This window comes from Mytilus trossulus, unplaced genomic scaffold, assembly GCF_036588685.1.
Source record: "Mytilus trossulus isolate FHL-02 unplaced genomic scaffold, PNRI_Mtr1.1.1.hap1 h1tg000966l__unscaffolded, whole genome shotgun sequence".
NCBI lineage: Eukaryota > Metazoa > Mollusca > Bivalvia > Mytilida > Mytilidae > Mytilus > Mytilus trossulus.
The window spans coordinates 133-18,417 of NW_026963577.1; the positions used below are offsets into that span (position 1 = coordinate 133).

The window sequence follows — 18,285 nt, forward strand, 5'->3', positions numbered from 1 at the left end:
ACATGATCCCTATGATATGATAGCGTGAGTGATGCATCATTGTACTTTGGACACATATATATTAGTTCTAATAAAAATCTGATATGACATTGAGGAGTTGTGGAACATATTTCTTTGAAAAAAGTGATGGGCGTATCATGCACTCATAGCAAAGCTAGTTACTTTTCAAAAAAAACTAGCCTACAAAATGCATAGATTCCAGATGAGGAAACATGGTCTTATAGAAATTCTTGTGTTTGGTCTGAGTTCATATTGATGATTTGTTATTTATTTTTTATTATTCTGTTTTGAAGGAAAAAGAAATCCAAAAAGACCATGTCCATTTTGTGGTATATTTCAAAGTCGATTAAGCAGGCATATTCTAACTAAACATAGAGACAACGATGAGGTAAAGGCAGCAAAGCAGCTTCCAGTAAAAGACAGAAATCAGGTTTTATGCAATTTGAAAAGGAGAGGCTATCACCAGTACAACTTGATGCTGATGAAAGAGGAGGACTTTGATGTGAATCAAATAGTTAAGGAAAGGCAGGCAAGAAAAACAGAGGGAAGGAAATGCAATGGAAAATAGGGCTATGTGTTCCTCATGTCAGGGGTATTTTGTAAAAGAACACTTGAAGATTCACAGAATCAAATGTACAGCAGCAGAGGGAACAACAATTACACCAACTGCAATTCCACTTTCTGCTGTTAGAGATGATGGTTACTCTGAAGAATATAAGGCAGACATCTTAAGTGGCTTTTTGGATGACAGAAGTGGAACGTTTTGTAAAACTGATAAATACATCAAAGACTTTGGTTTTCACAGTTACAGAAGATTTGCAGCAAGGAAGGACAAAAACCCACAGAACCGAAAAAATATAATGAAGCACATGAGGATGATAGCAAATCTTTTCTTTTGTTTTAAAAGCGAGGCAGCTAAAATTGGCATAGACATAAATGCAACATTAGACATGTTTAAAATGGAACACTTTACCACTTTTATGGATGCTATCCATGTGATGGCTGCAAAAGACGATGGTGGTATGAAATCTGGATTAAAAAAAAATGTAGGTCACCTTTTAAAAAATGTTATTAAACACATAAAAGGGCAGCATTTGTTGCAGGGTAAGAAAGATGAGCTGGTAAAAATTGGAGGAATTCAAAACATTATTTGATTACTACAAAAAGGAGATATTTGATGGAGCTGAATACAATTGTATAAAGAATAGACAGGAAAACCTTAGACGACCACAATATTTACCTCTTGATGATGATGTAAGAAAATTGCGGAATTACACTCTGACTGAAATTGCACAGATGGATGACCCATACAAGATTTTAGATATGAATGAATATCCCCGGCTTAGAGATCTTGTGGTAGCCAGAATAACACTGTTCAATGCCAAGCGGGGAGGAGAACCAAGTAGACTTACTATAAAGGAATGGGATGATGCAAAAGATGGTGTCTGGTTAGCTGAAACCCACAAGAAAAAAGCCAAAACATCAGAGGAACTTGAATTATTTGAAATTTATAAATTGTCATATCAGTCTGGCAAAAGTGTGTGCCATATGCTCCCAACACTCATTCCGAAAGATTCTTGGAAAGCTATACAAAAGCTTACTGATCCACAGATAAGACAGATGGCAGGTGTTAAACCTAGTAATATATATGTATTTCCAAACATCAAAGGCTCCAACTTTCATGTTAATGGATGGAATAGTGTAAACAAAGTATGTAAGCAGGCAGGGCTGACAAAAGAGATTAACGCCACCCAAATGAGACATTACATGTCAACTGTGTTTGCAAACTTGGATGTACCAGAGACAGACAGGCAGGCTTTTTATAGACACATGGGCCATTCAGAAGAAATCAATAAAAATGTTTACCAATGTCCATTGGCTGTTCAAGAAATTACAAAAGTTGGAAAGTTTTTATATCTTATGGACAAAGGTAAGTTTATTTTTAATTTGTTGTTTACATTTAGGTAGAGTCTTGACTTTTTCCCTCTCTGGTTTAGACAAATAATCATAGCAGGGTCCACATTAAAGGTTGTCTGATTACTAGTGAATTTCATCATTAGCCAAGTAAAATCTGCATCCCTACATGCCAATCATTGTCAACTTAAAAAATTGAAAACAACACGTTTAATAATTTCATGTGTCCGAAACCCTTTTCTGGATTTACCTTCATCAGGAACGCTCAAGCTGATCAGTGAACTTGTCCAATTGACAAGTTTAAATTAAATGTTGAAAACCTTGAAAAATACTTGATCTAGTATTTATATAAATCATCATGTCAATCAGCCCTGGTATTATCAACAAATATGTGTATTTTACCTTTTTCTAAGTTTGCAAACTTTTTAATAGTTGGCCAATCAGTGTATGATTCTGTTGTTGATTCTCATTATATTAGGACAGGGGTGTGGCAATTCACCTGACTCATGCGTTTGAACACCCTGTCAAGTATTTTTAGCTCACCTGGCCGGAAGGGCCAATTGAGCTATTCTCATCACTTGTCGTCCGTCATCATTGTCGTGGTCATTGTTAACTTTTTACATTTTGGACTTCTTCTGGAGAACCACTGAATGGAATGGAACCAAACATGGCATGAATGTTCCTTATGAGTTGCTGAACAAGTGTTGTTTACTATGGAGCCGATCCATCATCCAAGATGGCAGCCAGCCGGAGACTTAGATTAATATAGGACCATATGTTAAATACATACAAATGTCTTCTTTTAGAGAACCACTGAATGGAATGAAACCAAACATGACATGAATGTTCCTTATGAGGTGCTGACCAAGTGTTGTTACTTTGTATCCAATCAATCATCCAAGATGGCTGCCAGAGGGGAACTTAGTTTAACATTGGACCATTTGGGAAATACATCCAAATTTTCTTCTTTTAAAGAACGTCACCGCTTGGAATGAAACTAAACATGTCATAAATGTTCCCTATGAGGTGCTGATGAAGCGTTGCTACCTTGTTGCTGATCTACTGTTCAAGATGGCCACCAGGATTTATAATAAAATTATGGAACTAATATTAAGCCAAATTTTGCCTCAATCATTATTTAGTATCTGTTATGATTTGTATTTTTCTTTATTTAATTACAAAAACTAAAGTAGAGTAAGGTGAGCAACGCAGGCTCTTGAGAGCTTCTAATTTGTTGTCCTGGTTGCTTGTGCACAAGTAAAAGATATCACTCGACATTATTAAATTTAATAAAAAATATATAATGATTTTCACACCTAATAGGCTATTTGCCAATTCCCTTAATTGACCCTGTTATTAGAGATCCCTAATTTGGTTGTCTCCCTTATGACGGACATTATTTTTTATTTACAATGGAGAGCTATGATACAGAGCAAATTTACCTGTGCGTAATGTGAGTAATCTATAAGGTTTTTAAATCTTTTAATTACATTAATTTGTTGTTTAGCTTAATTCTTTTGACATCAGAAATTATTTTTCATGAAAAATTAGCTGAACCGCCGATACATCACTTTCAATTCATCATACTTTGCATTGGCAAAAGGGAATCTTGTCCGGTATGGAACCAGTCTACGATTGACAAAGGGAAGTAATTTGTTTAAAAAGTGTGTAATAATAGAATCAAATCGGTAATTGGCAAATGGACTATTAAGATGTATAAAATTAAAAGAAATCAATGCTCAAACATATATTGAATTTAAGTCAAAACATCCATGTTTATGGCGAGAGGTACAAATTAAAATTGAAAAAAGATTCATAGCCATAAGAAAAATAAGTGCATGTGTGAACCTTGCTCTAATAAACATTAAATGACCTTGGTCTATCAAACATGTATCACCAATAAGGTTTAATTCGCCATCTAATAGAAGTGTCATAAATTAAAAATGTTCTTGAATGACTTCTTCACTATCGATATATACCTGATAAAAACACCTAGACTTTGTATTCAAGACAAAACGAATGTAAATAATAAAGACTAGTTGAGATAAATTAAAAAAAATAGAGGCTTAAAAAGACAGGAAATATGAAGGAAATAATAACAGAAGATAGAATTCCTGAAGTCATGCATACGAGTTTTCCCCTGGCTCTCAAGTAAAGGAACTTCTGAAAATATCTAAATTTGCACACAATTTGTAGGTTACATTCATATCTGGACAATTAAGAGTCTAAACTAGTTGTTTGGAAAATTAATATAAGGAAAGGACATTTAGTGATCTATTATTAATAAAAGTTTTCATGTCGTTACTGGTGTCAAAACTTAGTACACATGTACCTACAAGCTACATTTTTTAAGAATGCCCTCTTCAGATTTCTCATGGTTTTTTGCTGTTGATTTTCTGCCTCATTGATATCAACCACATACCTCCTTTTATTAGCTCACCTGGCCCTTCCAAAGGGCCAAGTGAGCTTTTCTCATCACTTGGCGTCCTTCGTCTGTCATGTCGTCGTCTGTTAACTTTTACAAAAATCTTCTCATCTGAAACTACCTGGCCAAATTAAACCAAACTTGGCCACAATCATCATTGGGTTATCTTGTATAAAAATATGTCCCATGACCCGGGCAACCAACCAAGATAGCCGCCATGGCTAAAAATAGAACATGGGGGTAAAATGTAGATTTTGGCTTATAACTCTGAAACCAAAGCATTTAAAGCAAAAATGAAATGAGGTAATAGTGTTAATCAGGTCAAGATCTATCTGTCATGAAATTTTCAGATACATAGGACAACCAGTTGTTGGGTTGCCGCCCCTGAATTGGTCATTTTAAGGAAACTTTGCCGTTTTTGGTTATTATCTTGAATATTGTTATTAAGAAAGAGATAAACTTAAAACAGCTATAATGTTCAGCAAAGTAAGATCTACAAATAAGTCAACATGAGCAAAATGGTCAATTGACCCATTAAGGAGTTGCCCTTTATAGTCAATTTTTAACAATTTTCATAAATTTCATAAATTTCGTAAATTTTGTAAATTTTTATTACTGGGATAAATTCATAGGTTCATCATAGATAGAGATAATTGTAAGCAGCAAGAATTTTCAGTAAAGTAAGATCTACAAACACATCACCATCAACAAAACACAATTTTGTCATGAATCCATCTCACAGTGTCCTTTGTTTAATATGCACATAGACCAAGGTGAGCGACACTGGCTCTTTAGAGCCTCTAGTTCAGTACTCCTTTCACAGGAGGGCACAATTTAATAACAGTAACTACAAAATATTGTCCTGTAGATGGACCATATTTCATAACTGTTAAGCTAAATGCTGTCCACTTAGGGACATTATTTAATACAAAAATTCTATATCTTCTATTGCCTTCTCATAATTAAGGTGGTACCTAACACTACAGGGAGATAACTCTGTAAAATCAGCTAAACGTTTAAATTACGTTGTGTTGTAAAGGAAATATTAAGCTTCTCAATGATCAAAATTGGTGTTTGTAAAACTGCTATATAACCAGTGTATGTTTTCTGATAAAATGGTTGGTTCAAAATTTTTGAAATTTATATATTTTGGTTAAAGGGTCAAAGTAAATACTTTGTCCAAATTTTATGAAAATTAAACGAGCCAAATTAATTTTAGTGAAAGTGTTGGGTACCACCTTAATATAGTAAAACTGTTCAAATTTGATTTTATACTTTACACACTTCCTTTTTTCATTTTCATTAGCATTAACTGGGTATTTCTGAGAACTTAAATGTCTCTATATTCACTTCCATCCATTATTTGTTTGTTTACATTTGTATATTAATCAGTTTCTATTCAATTGTTTGGATTTTATTAAAATTCAAGTACATTAAAACTTTTTAATGACCTTTGTATTAATTCCTTGGGAGGACACAATTTAATAGCAACTACTATGAAAACTTGTCCTGTGGGTGGACACTATTTCATGGCTATTGCAGTAAAAATCTGTCCACTTGAGGGACCATATTTCATGGTAATGGATATTATTAAATACTAAAATTCTATGAAAATCTGTTCAGGTGGACACTTTTTCACAGGACACTATTATGTCTTACATATACACTTGAAATCGTTTATTACTATCAAAGCTAAAGGAAAAAGTTTATTAAGTCAGAGATTTTTCTTGTTTTTGAACAGTTTCATCATTACAACAGTTTTCTGTTCAGCATTTTTAAAATAGAAAACGATGAATGTAAAATTATGCTTCAAACACGTGCTTTGCAAAGTTGTTATTTAGGTGACATGTGACGCCTTTGAACTCCATCATTTTGTTAAATAATACAATAATCACCTTTATTAATTAGTCCATTGTTGCCTACAGGTATAACAAACACTCTGATTATCAATTTTCTGTCAAAGTCATACATGTCATAAATAAGGTTAAGGTGAATTTCAAGATATTGTCTGATCAGGTTAAAAGTCATAGAAACCCGAAAAACATAAACAAAATGGTTACAAATTATATGCAGACAATAAAACTGCAGCTACTAGGCTTTTAAAGAATTTGTTGACTAGTCTAATGTTAACTCTCTGATTTTTATTTTTGATTTTTAGATGGCATTAAAGCTTATCCTGACTCTCACTCATCACCAGCAAAACTGCAAAATGTTGGAGAAGGTAGTATATTTAAAGACAGTTATGTATGAAAGTGTTACATATTCAAGCTCACATGTATACATTTATCCTCAAAAGTGTCTGAAACATCAGTTTCTTTGATCATTAATGTACCTCATTAATGTACCTCATTAATGTAGATTATGGGGGAGGTCTTAATTAAATCCATAGAATTTTTTAATAATTTGACAAAATGCAGTCTAAATTATGTTTTTTTTTCATGCTACAGGTAATGTGTAAAATTGTAAGATTATGTCCAATTAAACATGGAAAACTCAATTTAGTGTAATAAAGAAAAATACAACATAGAATTTTTAAGATAGAATATTTGAAGATAGCTCTAATCATATGTTTTCAGGCAAGAAAAAGAAAAATTTGGTAACCACTCGTTTTCTTGCTACATAATAAAATTATGAATTCAAAACTTGTTCTATTATAAAAGATAATTTATGGGAAAAATGAAGCAAACAAAAATATTCTGTTTCTTGTAAAAATGCGGCTGTAAATATGATAAAACACATAATTTATCTATATTAACTGGAAAAGTTCTACACATCAATTACATGCTGACATTAATTTAGCACATTTCATTAAAAATCTAGAATGATTGTTATATCTACTATTTCAAATAGTTAAATCCAAGACGAAGGAAGAAACACCAGGAAGTTACCTTAATTAAGTTGAATTTGTAAAGGATAAAAGAAATCACCAAAAAAGATATTGGAAATTAAAATAATATTTTGCATTTTGTTACAGTAACTGGCCAATATATTGAAATATTGTTAGAATCATCATGGTTATTTTTAAGTCAACATTGAACTTTTACACTAAAAGTTGTAATCATGGTAAGATATTTGATAATGACACTTATAACAGTTACATCTGAAAATTAGATTTTTAGGCTTGAAATCATAGAGAATCTTTTTTTCAGAAGATATTGCTGGTACGTCATATGACAATAGTGGTGGTACTGATGAAAGTACAGATACAACAGAGAGTGATGAGGGTATGTTTATCTAAAATATATATTATGGATTATTAAAATACAAACTATTAAAGCAATTCAGTGCATTTGAAAAACAATTTTATTGGTAATGTTTCATTTTTCAATTATAATTAAAAAACAATCAATTGTAGAAAATTTTCATTTAATACTTTATGAATTTGATTAATAGAACACAATTTTATTTTGATTTGTTTTCACATATATATTAACAGAGTGATGGTTTGTAGAAATAATGGATGACATTATAAAAATATCTATAAAACATATTTTTCAAAGAAACCTTTTCACATACATGAAGGAAATGATAATGACTAACTTTGAATAATCATAATATAATCATTTGTCTATAAACACTTGGAGGACTCTATACATTTGTTTGAGTAATTACATTTTGTTTATAGATTCAAGTTCAAGTTCATGTTTTGGAAAAGCAAAGAGTTGGAAAAAAAGACAGAAGAAAAGTAAATGTTACTGAGTACATTTTTGTCCCTTGTTGGATTGAATTTATTCTTTTCTATAAGCATGACTGCAGACTAAAGCAAACTCGAAAATTATGTATCCATGAAAATACAATATTTCTTCCATTTCAAAAGATTGATACCCAAGTTCATGAAACAAAGAATGATGTGTATTAAACATAATCTCAGATGTTAGTGTAATATGTCATGATTTCATATCAGCAGTTCGGCGTTTTACGTTTCTGCAAATTGGCAAATCCGGAAAAAAAAGATGACGTTTCTGGAAAAAAAGTTTACGTATCTGCAAATAAATATCTTACTTTTCCGGAAAAAAAGGAACTATTCCGGAAAAAATAAATTATTACTTTTCCGCAAATAATTAAGGAATATCTGTCAAAAGCAAAGACATTATACAAAATAAATATTTATTAAGTTAAATGTCATCATAACATGCAAGTAAAATTCATCATTAAAATGTATGAAAACGTATGTTCAATAGTTAGAACTGATCTGATATATCTTGATATGAGTTCTTATCGCAATGCAGGTAAATTATGACGTTGATATTGGTGTAACACCGTCACGTGGTGACCCCCTATGAGACCGTAGGGTGTTAGTAAATGTCATAGGGGGTTCATGACGCGTTAATGGTGACGATCTATTAATCTTGTTGTATTTCAGGTTAACTACTGACCCTCCTATGAACCATAGAGGGTGATTAAAATCCTATGAATTTTACTAACCCTCTATGAATCCATAGGGGACCAGTAGCGAACCATATAACTTATAATAAGTCAGTTGTGGCAGAATATTTGTAGCCAACACGTGATGACTAGCAAAAAACTGCTCGTTCAGCTGGGCACAAAAAGACTTTGTACCATTTGTTGTTCTCTTTTCCTCGGGTTCAGGAGGTGATGCCCAAATGGTTTATGGAAATCTCGAATTGCTATCTATATAAAATTCTAATATATAATCGGCAAACTTCATGCATTTATCGTCAGATGGAGCATCGGCTATTAATATTTCAATTATAATTTACCAGTAAATTTCCGGAAAAGTAATAAATACAAATTGCGGAAATGTATATTTCAAATTTGCGGAAACGCAGTATGGGGACTTTGAAAAAATTAGCGGAAATGCAATACGCCCCAGCAGTTAATGATTATTACTTATTGTTTTGTTTGTACTTGTTTATACATATTTTGTATTGATTATGGATAGGCATATAAGAAATCAACTTATTTTGGGTATTCATTTTTCAGTAACTAAATACAGTTCTTCAGAGGATGATTCTAGTCCACAAAGTGATGACAGTTCTGATACAGGTATTTCTTTTAAACATCTTAACTGAAGATGACACAAGATTGGTTTCTCTGAAAATTAAAGTACCTCTCATCCAATTCTTTTGAAATATAATGTTGTGCACCATGGAAAACAGTTCAAGTTAAATTTGTCGTTTTTGAATTTTAGTGTTCAAAAAGGTACCACTTAGGGGTCTTCCATAATTGTCAACAATTTTCCAATGGTGTACAAAACGTATACTTGGTAAGAGGGGGGTTAAAAAAATCAACATTTTAACCATACACTTTTTCATTTCTGGATTTTTTTACTTTTTTGCCAGGTTGAATTTTTTATTACTGCGATGAAGCCATTTATCTATTCATTTGAAAACAATGTGAAATTGTACATCAAAAGTAGCATGTTTAAAAATATTTGTGATACAGATTATAATTCAGTTTATTCTATATTGGTATTATTTTAGTAGGTTTCTTTATATGAATTGCATTTTGAATAAAAAAGCATATTCACCTGAGAAAGTGTTACTCACCGCGCTAAACGTCACACGCTCTGACATGCAACATTATGGTAATATGTTTTGTGTAAAATTAGTTTTGGTATATGTTTGTCATTAAATACATTTTCTTTTCTTGGAATAAAGCAATTACTCTCTTTTGTTTCGGAAAATATGGGGGATTTGACTTTTGAAAAACTGATATTCACTTCGGCCGTCGGCCTCAGTGAATATCAGTTTTTCAAAAGTCAATAAAACCGCATATTTACCTCATCAAAAGACAGTAATTATATATTATTTTCAATGCAAATTTCTATATTAAACTAAACTATAATAGACATATCTTCTTTTTATTAAGATGGATTGATTTTGTTTTGAAATCTGAAAATGGTTGTACACTTTTTGAGGGAGGGTAGTGTTGTCTGAAAAAGTGTATGTTTTGTACACTTGGAAAATGGTTGACAATTATGGATGACCCGGCCCTTATTTACCTTGAAAGTGAGGGTTTCTTAATTTTCCAGATGATCATGATTATAATGCCTCTTTGAAGCCAAATCTTTTGAAACTTAAACACAATGACAAGAATCATAAAATCAAGTCAAGTTAGATTTTGATTGTTTTGACATTTACAAGCCAAAAGTAATATCCCTTAGTTAAAAATGGGTGGTTTTTTTTTGTGTGTTGATGATAATTCAAGCACTAGTCTGCCAAGCTTGAAACTTGAAGGGGATGTAATAGTTTATGAAATATTCATCAAGTTGAATTTGATAGTTTTGAGTTTTACCAATAAAGAATAATGCACCTAAAGAATAAAACATCAATTTTATTTCTACCTGATTCATATATATATATAGTACCACTCGACCAAATCTTTTTAAGGAAATTTTTTGTCTTGACTTACACATTAATATAAGAGCCTTAAGTTTTCTACATTTTTTTATTGTTGTCTTGTCATTAATATTTAGATATAAGTAACAGCTTCACCTGAAATTTATTAATGTTTGTAAAATGTATTTTTAGCTCAATTGAATTCTTTGGGTTCTTTGATATGCTGAATCTAAACATGTACTTAGATTTTTGATTATGGACCCAGTTTTCAAGTTAGTCCTAATCCAGGTCCAAAATTATTATATTAAGTATTGTGCAATAGCAAGAAATTTTCAATTGCACAGAATTGCGCAGTAGCAAGAAATCTTCAATTGCACAGTATTGGGCAATAGCAAGAAATCTTCAATTGCACAGTATTGCGCAATAGCAAGAAATATCTAATTGCGCAATAGCAAGAAATTTTCAATTGCACAATTTTGCGCAATAGCAAGAAATATTTAATTGCACAGTATTGTCCCGTTTTCAAATTGCCTTTGGTCTACATTAAGGTCCAAAGGGTCAAAAATTAAACTTTGTTTGATTTCAACAAAAATTGAATATATATATGGGGTTCTTCAATATGCTGAATCTAACCATGTATTTAGATTTTTAATATTTTGGCCCGGTTATCAAATTGGTCCACATTGAGGTCTAAAGGGTCTAAAATTGAATATAATTTGATTTCATAAAAAATCGAATTCTTGGGGTTCTATGATAGGCTGAATCTAACCATGTATTTAGATTTTGGATATTGGATACAATTGAGAATGGAAATGGGGAATGTGCCAAAGAGACAACAACCCGACCATAGAAAAAAACAACAGCAGAAGGTCACCAACAGGACTTCAATGTAGCGAAAAATTCCCGCACCCGGAGGCGTCCTTCAGCTGGCCCCTAAACAAATATATACTAGTTCAGTGATAATGAACGCCATACTAATTTCCAAACCTCTGCCTAATAACATAGGACCCTATGGGAAATGCATACAAATGACTTCTTTTAGAGAACCACTGAATGGAATGAAACCAAACATGGCATGAATGTTCCTTATGAGGTACTGACCAAGTGTTGTTACTTTGTTGCCGATCCATCATCCAAGATGGCTGCTAGCCGGGGACTTAGTTTAACATAGGACCCTATGGGAAATGCATACAAATGACTTCTTTTAGAGAACCACTGAATTGAATGAAACCAAACATGGCATGAATGTTCCTTATGAGGTGCTGACCAAGTGTTGTTACTTTGTTGCCGATCCATCATCCAAGATGGCCGCCAGCCGGGAACTTAGTTTAACATAGGACCCTATGGGAAATGCATACAAATGACTTCTTTTAGAGAACCACTGAATGGAATAAAACCAAACATAGCATGAATGTTCCTTATGGGGTGCTGACCAAGTGTTGTTACTTTGTAGCCGATCCATCATCCAAGATGGCCGCCAGCGGGGGACTTAGTTTAACATAGGACCCTATGGGAAATGCATACAAATGACTTCTTCTAGAGAACCACTAAATGGAATGAAACCAAACATAGCATGAATGTTCCTTATGGAGTGCTGACCAAGTGTTGTTACTTTGTAGCCGATCCATCATCCAAGATGGCCGCCAGCGGGGGACTTAGTTTAACATAGGACCCTATGGGAAATGCATACAAATGACTTCTTCTAGAGAACCACTAAATGGAATGAAACCAAACATAGCATGAATGTTCCTTATGGAGTGCTGACCAAGTGTTGTTACTTTGTAGCCAATCCATCATCCAAGATGGCCGCCAGCGGGGGACTTAGTTTAACATAGGACCCTATGGGAAATGCATACAAATGACTTCTTTTAGAGAGCCACTGAATGGAATAAAACTAAACATTGCATGAATGTTCCTTATGAGGTGCTGACCAAGTGTTGTTACTTTGTAGCAGATCCATCATCCAAGATGGCCGCCAGCAGGGGACTTAGTTTAACATAGGACCCTATGGGAAATGCATACAAATGACTTCTTTTAGAGAGCCACTGAATGGAATAAAACCAAACATGGCATGAATGTTCCTTATGAGGTGCTGACCAAGTGTTGTTACTTTGTAGCCGATCCGCCATCCAAGATGGCCGCCAGTGGGGGACTTTTGAATGAAATTAAACATGTTCCTTTCCTTATCAATGAGGTTGTGTTGTCACTTTTAGCCAAATTTTATATTTTTTCATATGATTTCAAAAACCCAAGTAGAATCAGGTGAGCCATACAGGCTCTTGAGAGCCTCTAGTTACATATGTGGTTAAATTTTCGGGGTACGAAGTGTGATTCATTTTTCCGTAATTTAGCAAACCCCGAGTATCCTTTTGCGATGTGTCTCCTCATGGTAAAAAATCCCATTTTTAACACAATAAGTTCTTTGAAATTTTAATACTTTGAACACATTTAATAGCTCCATGGTTTTTACACATTTATTCTGTGTTCTCTTACTTTCTAAATTAACACTAATGGTTCAGCTCAGTCATTTGTTTATCATAGAAATGTGTCAAATATCACTACACAGAGATTTTTTGTTTACACGTGACTTTTGTGTTCCTCATTTGAAGGCGCATTAGGGGTATTGTCCCAACTGACATGCCAGCTCCAGACTTCAATTAAACTGACTGAAAGATTATGATTTCATCATATGAACATCAGGCACAATCCTTCCCATTAGGGGTTTAGTATCATACCATCATAACATATATGAGAAGAACATAACCCGTGTCATGCCAACAACTGGTTTTTGAATAAATGTGTTTAGTTCCGATGCAAAGACCCTATAAGTGAATCAATATTAACGCCAAAATATTATATATATTACCATACTAGGTAGATGTCCAATTTAAAATTTTTAAGTGTTTAAGTTTAAGTTCTTATACCACATTCATTCTGTGTCAGAAACCTATGTTGTGTCAACTATTTAATCACAATCTGTATCAAGCTGTATCAAGCTTAAATGTTGTGTCCATACTTGTCCCAACTGTTCAGGGTTTGTACTCTGTGGTTGTTTAAAGCTGCGCCCAGTGGAGCACCTGCTTCATCACTTGGCTTCCACTGTCTGTCTGTCGTCCCCTTCATCCGTTGTTGTTAACTTTTACAAAAATCTTCTTCTCTAAAAATACTGCCCAAATTTAACCAAACTTGGAATTGGCCACAATGATAATTGGGGTATCTAGTTTAAAAAATGTGTCCAGTGACCAGGCCAACCAACCAAGGTGGACACCATGGCTAAAAATAGAACAATGAGGTAAAATGTAGATTTTGGCTTAGATCTCTTAAACCAAAGCATTTAGAGTAAATCTGACGGGAGAAAATTGTTCATTAGGTCAACATCTATCGGCCTGATATTTTCAGACCAATTACGCAGCCTGTTGTTGGGTTCCCATCCCTGAATTGGTGATTTTAAGAAAGTTTTACAGCTTTTGGTTAGTATCTTCAATATTATTTTAGATGGAGATAAACTGTAAATAGCAATTATAATGTACAGCATGTAAGACCTACAAATAAGTCAACATGACCAAAATGGTTAATTGACCCCTTAAAGAGTTATTGCCCTTTATAGTCAATTTTTAACAATTTTTGTAAGCAGCAAGAAAGTTCAGTAAAATAAGATCTACAAACACATCATCATCACCAAACACAATTTTTTCATGAATCCATCTGTTACCTATGTTTGTATGCACATAGATCAAGGTGAGCAACATAGGCTCTTTAGAGCCTCTATTTGGGTAAAGCATTTGCTGGATATATATAATTTAACCAAAATCAATGAGAAAAAAAAAGGGGGAAAGTTACCAAGGGACTTCTAACTCTTAAACCTTTTATACCACATGTATCTTTTGTCACCTTGCAGCTGGTGTGCATGGCTTATATAATGTATCCTGTTAGCACACCAGTGTAGATACCGAATGTATCCATAAGGATACATTTAGGGTTACATAAATTCTATTTTTAGACGGTCACAGTGCAAACAGAAAAAAATAACGTTTTGAAAGGTTTCTTGACCATGTGCATCCATTAAATATAATATTATGATAAACACCAAATGCATTGGACCTATTAGTATTGGGTGGAACATTGTAGTAAAAAAAATCTTTTTCACTTTCAAAGATTTTTTGAGAAAAAAAACCTCGTGAATAACAAAATGGGGGGAATCAAAAACAATCGCATTCATGAGTTTCGTTTCAAGTTGAGTCATTTAGAAAACTTAACCTGCGTCATGAAAATTGTTTAACTTGTACAAAAGTAGTGAATGTACTTATACTTTGGAGTTGTGTAAGGATATTTGTTAAACAACCTAAAATGGAGACTCTGATTGTTGTCAGCAGTGCACAACTGTTACTTTTTGTCGAGCCTGCAACTTTTGTTGCAGAAAGCTCGATATAGGGATCATAGTGATCCGGCGGCGGCGTTAGCTAACTTCTTTAAAGCTTCATATTTTAGAAGGTAGAAGACCTGGATGCTTCATACTTTGTATATAAATGCCTCATGATACGAAGTTTCCGTTAGTCACATGTCCAATGTCCTTGACCTCATTTTCATGGTTCAGTGACTACTTGAAAAAAAGTTAAAGATTTTTTGTAATGTTAAATTCTCTCTTATTATAAGTGATTGGATAACTATATTTGGTATGTGCGTACCTTGCAAGGTCCTCATGCCTGTCATACAGGTTTCACTTGACCTCAACCTCATTTCATGGATCAGTGAACATGGTTAAGTTTTGGTGGTCAAGTCCATATCTCAGATACTATAAGCAATAGTTCTAGTATATTTGGTGTATGGAAGGACTGTAAGGTGTACATGTCCAACTGGCAGGTGTCATCTGACCTTGACCTCATTTTCATGGTTCAGTGGTCATAGTTAAGTTTTTGTGTTTTGGTCTGTTTTTCTTATACAATATCACTAGGTCTACTATATTTGGTGTATTGAATGATTGTAAGGTGTGCATGTCTAACTGACAGGTGTCATCTGACCTTGACCTCATTTTCATGGTTCAGTGGTCAAAGTTAAGTTTTTGAGTTTTGGTCTATTTTTCTAATACTTTATGCATTAGGTCTACTATATTTGGTGTATGGAAATATTTTATGATCTATATGTCTGTTAAGCAGGTTTTATTTGACCTTGACCCCATTTTCAAGGTTCATTGCTAAGTGTAAAGTGTTTGTGTTTTGGTCTGTTTTTCTTAATTTATAAGCAATAAGTCAACTATATTTGTTGTATTGAAGAATTGTTAGTTGTACATGTCGGCCTGGCATGCTTCATCTGACCTTGACCTCATTTTCATGGTTCATTGATCAATGTTTCGTTTTCTTGGTTAATGTTGAGTTTATGTGACAGTTGTAATAAAGCTTTATATTTAGATCTATCAACATGATATCAATGATTAGTAAAGAAGGCGAGACATTTCAGCTTGTGCACTCTTGTTAGCACAACTTTTTGGAATTTTGGATCCTCAATGCTCTTCACTTTGTACTTGTTTGGCTTTATAAATATTTTTATTTGAGCATCACTGATGAGTCTTATGTAGACGAAACGCGCGTCTGGCATACTAAATTATAATCCTGGTGGCTTTAATAACTATTTAGCTCACCTGGCCCGAAGTAAGAACAATATTTGGTATGCAATGCCAAAAATTAACCTCCGACTCAATCAACCTATGTTATTGAAACAGGTTTAAACGGTGTTGACGGCCAAAAACTACAAGGTTGTTTTTTGAAGCAGGCAAATGCCTTATGCCAATACATTTTTACCAGGGAATCCCCCTAAAAATAAATTCTTAAGACCAAAAGACAAACAATAGTAAACAAAAATCAATTTATAAGCTTCAAGATTGAGCAACACAGTCTACAAAGTTATTATTTTCTTTTTAGGTATCAATTCACAAAAGAGAGGAGTGAAAAGAAAGAGTAAAGGTAATAGACAGCAAATTTTATTTCCTGAATGTTGAACATATTTATTGTTACCCTTTGACAATAAGCTTATGACCCGGAATAAAATTTTGGGATCGTATAATGCTACCACGCTGTTGTTGTCATTGTTGTCGTCTTCAAAAGACATTTTAATAGTTTCCTGACTATAATTAAGTTAAGTTTAAGTGTGTGAATCTAAAAGCAAAAGTTCAATTCCATAATTGTTAAATTTTATTATACCCCAAGCAACGAAGTTGTGGAGGGTATAATGTTTTTGATCAGTCTGTCCGTCCTCCATCTGTCCGTTGGTCTGGCAATTCCGTCAGTATTATTTCTTGTCATCGCAACTCCTCTCAAACCACACAACAGAATTTAATGAAACCCTTTTAGATTATAAGGACATACTATGTAAATGTGTATATTGACAGGAAAGAGACAGACTATCTTACTTAAGGAAGTGTGTCCTACTTCTAGATAATGTAGTTCTGGTGTTTGAAAACTAATAACAGAAAGATGCTTTTGAATTTGAGGTCTTCTATTTTAATAGCATACAGCTTGAATTAAAATGAACTGAATTTTCATCGATAAATCAAATAATTCAACTTCATTTCGAAAATGACGAACAAAACTACTTCGTGGATCTGCACTACTCGAAAAGTGAAATAAATACACACACGAGACAGCAGTTTCTACGTTTATGATTTTATCGGTATTCTCCAGACATGCATCAGATCCATATATGTGTGCCTCCAAACGGGAGAACTATAATCCCGGGTTCAAAGGTTTCATGCCTTTCTCCGGTGAAGAGAAAATTAATACCAAGTTTAAAATATTTCATGAATATGAGACTATGTGTTATAGAAGTCTCAGCATGAATGAAAATTTTTGTCGCTTACTATGATTTTTACAAATGTTTATTCAAAAGGTCAAAGTCTTATTCATCTCATCTCGGCCCAAAACAAACTCGGACTATAATAAACTCGGCCTTTTACATATTCGCAATTAGAAATCGAAATTTTAAAATTTTGGCCCTATCAATATAATATCAATAATAAGTAAAGAAGGCGAGACATTTCAGCGTGTGCACTCTTGTTACTGAATAAAAATTCAGTACTTAGGTCAGATAAGTCTTCAAATTTTGCATGTCTTTTCTAGGCAGCAATCAACAAAAGAAAGCAGTGAAAAGAGAGAAAAAAGGTAATAGAAGAATACTTAGTCTAGATAACCTTACATTGACCACAAAATGAGTTGATGTTGGAACTGAAAATTCAGTAAACCATTAAGGGTCATTAGCTGCAAGTTAGAAAAAGTTTAGTATACAATTCTTTTTGTATTTCTTAAGTATTTATGACAATGGAATTTTGAAATAATATAATATAAAGTAGTTTGTTTGGCCCAAATTTGTCAAAATAAGCTTAAAAAAACATCGCTGATGTGTTATTGACGTGCAAGTTAATAATTCTAACCATGTGAATCAGTATTTATCTTCAATCAAAACCTTCCCAGCTGCAGATGGTTTATGCATGTAATAGGTGTGTTCAGCTATTAAAAGGAAAAGAATGCCAACATTGAAGTGAAACTAAGGTGAAACATTTCTTTGACTGATTCGATCTACAAAAAAAATCATTCTTAAACAGGTAAAAATAATGATAAGTTTTGTAGTCATATATTGGTATCACGTCATTGTCCT

At 33.3% G+C, this 18,285-nt stretch overlaps 1 protein-coding gene across 1 annotated transcript; it reads left to right on the forward strand.

The window, feature by feature from the left end:
- Positions 1 to 293: 293 nt before the first annotated feature.
- Positions 294 to 17,792, forward strand: LOC134703342 (uncharacterized; the record flags this gene model as incomplete). The annotated part of the gene is made up of 9 exons (XM_063563465.1): positions 294 to 502; positions 543 to 1,117; positions 1,149 to 1,930; positions 6,498 to 6,560; positions 7,489 to 7,563; positions 7,965 to 8,024; positions 9,284 to 9,346; positions 16,557 to 16,598; positions 17,751 to 17,792. Coding segments are annotated over 9 exons (1,911 nt in total), but the record flags the coding sequence as incomplete, so codon positions are not given.
- Positions 17,793 to 18,285: the final 493 nt, after the last annotated feature.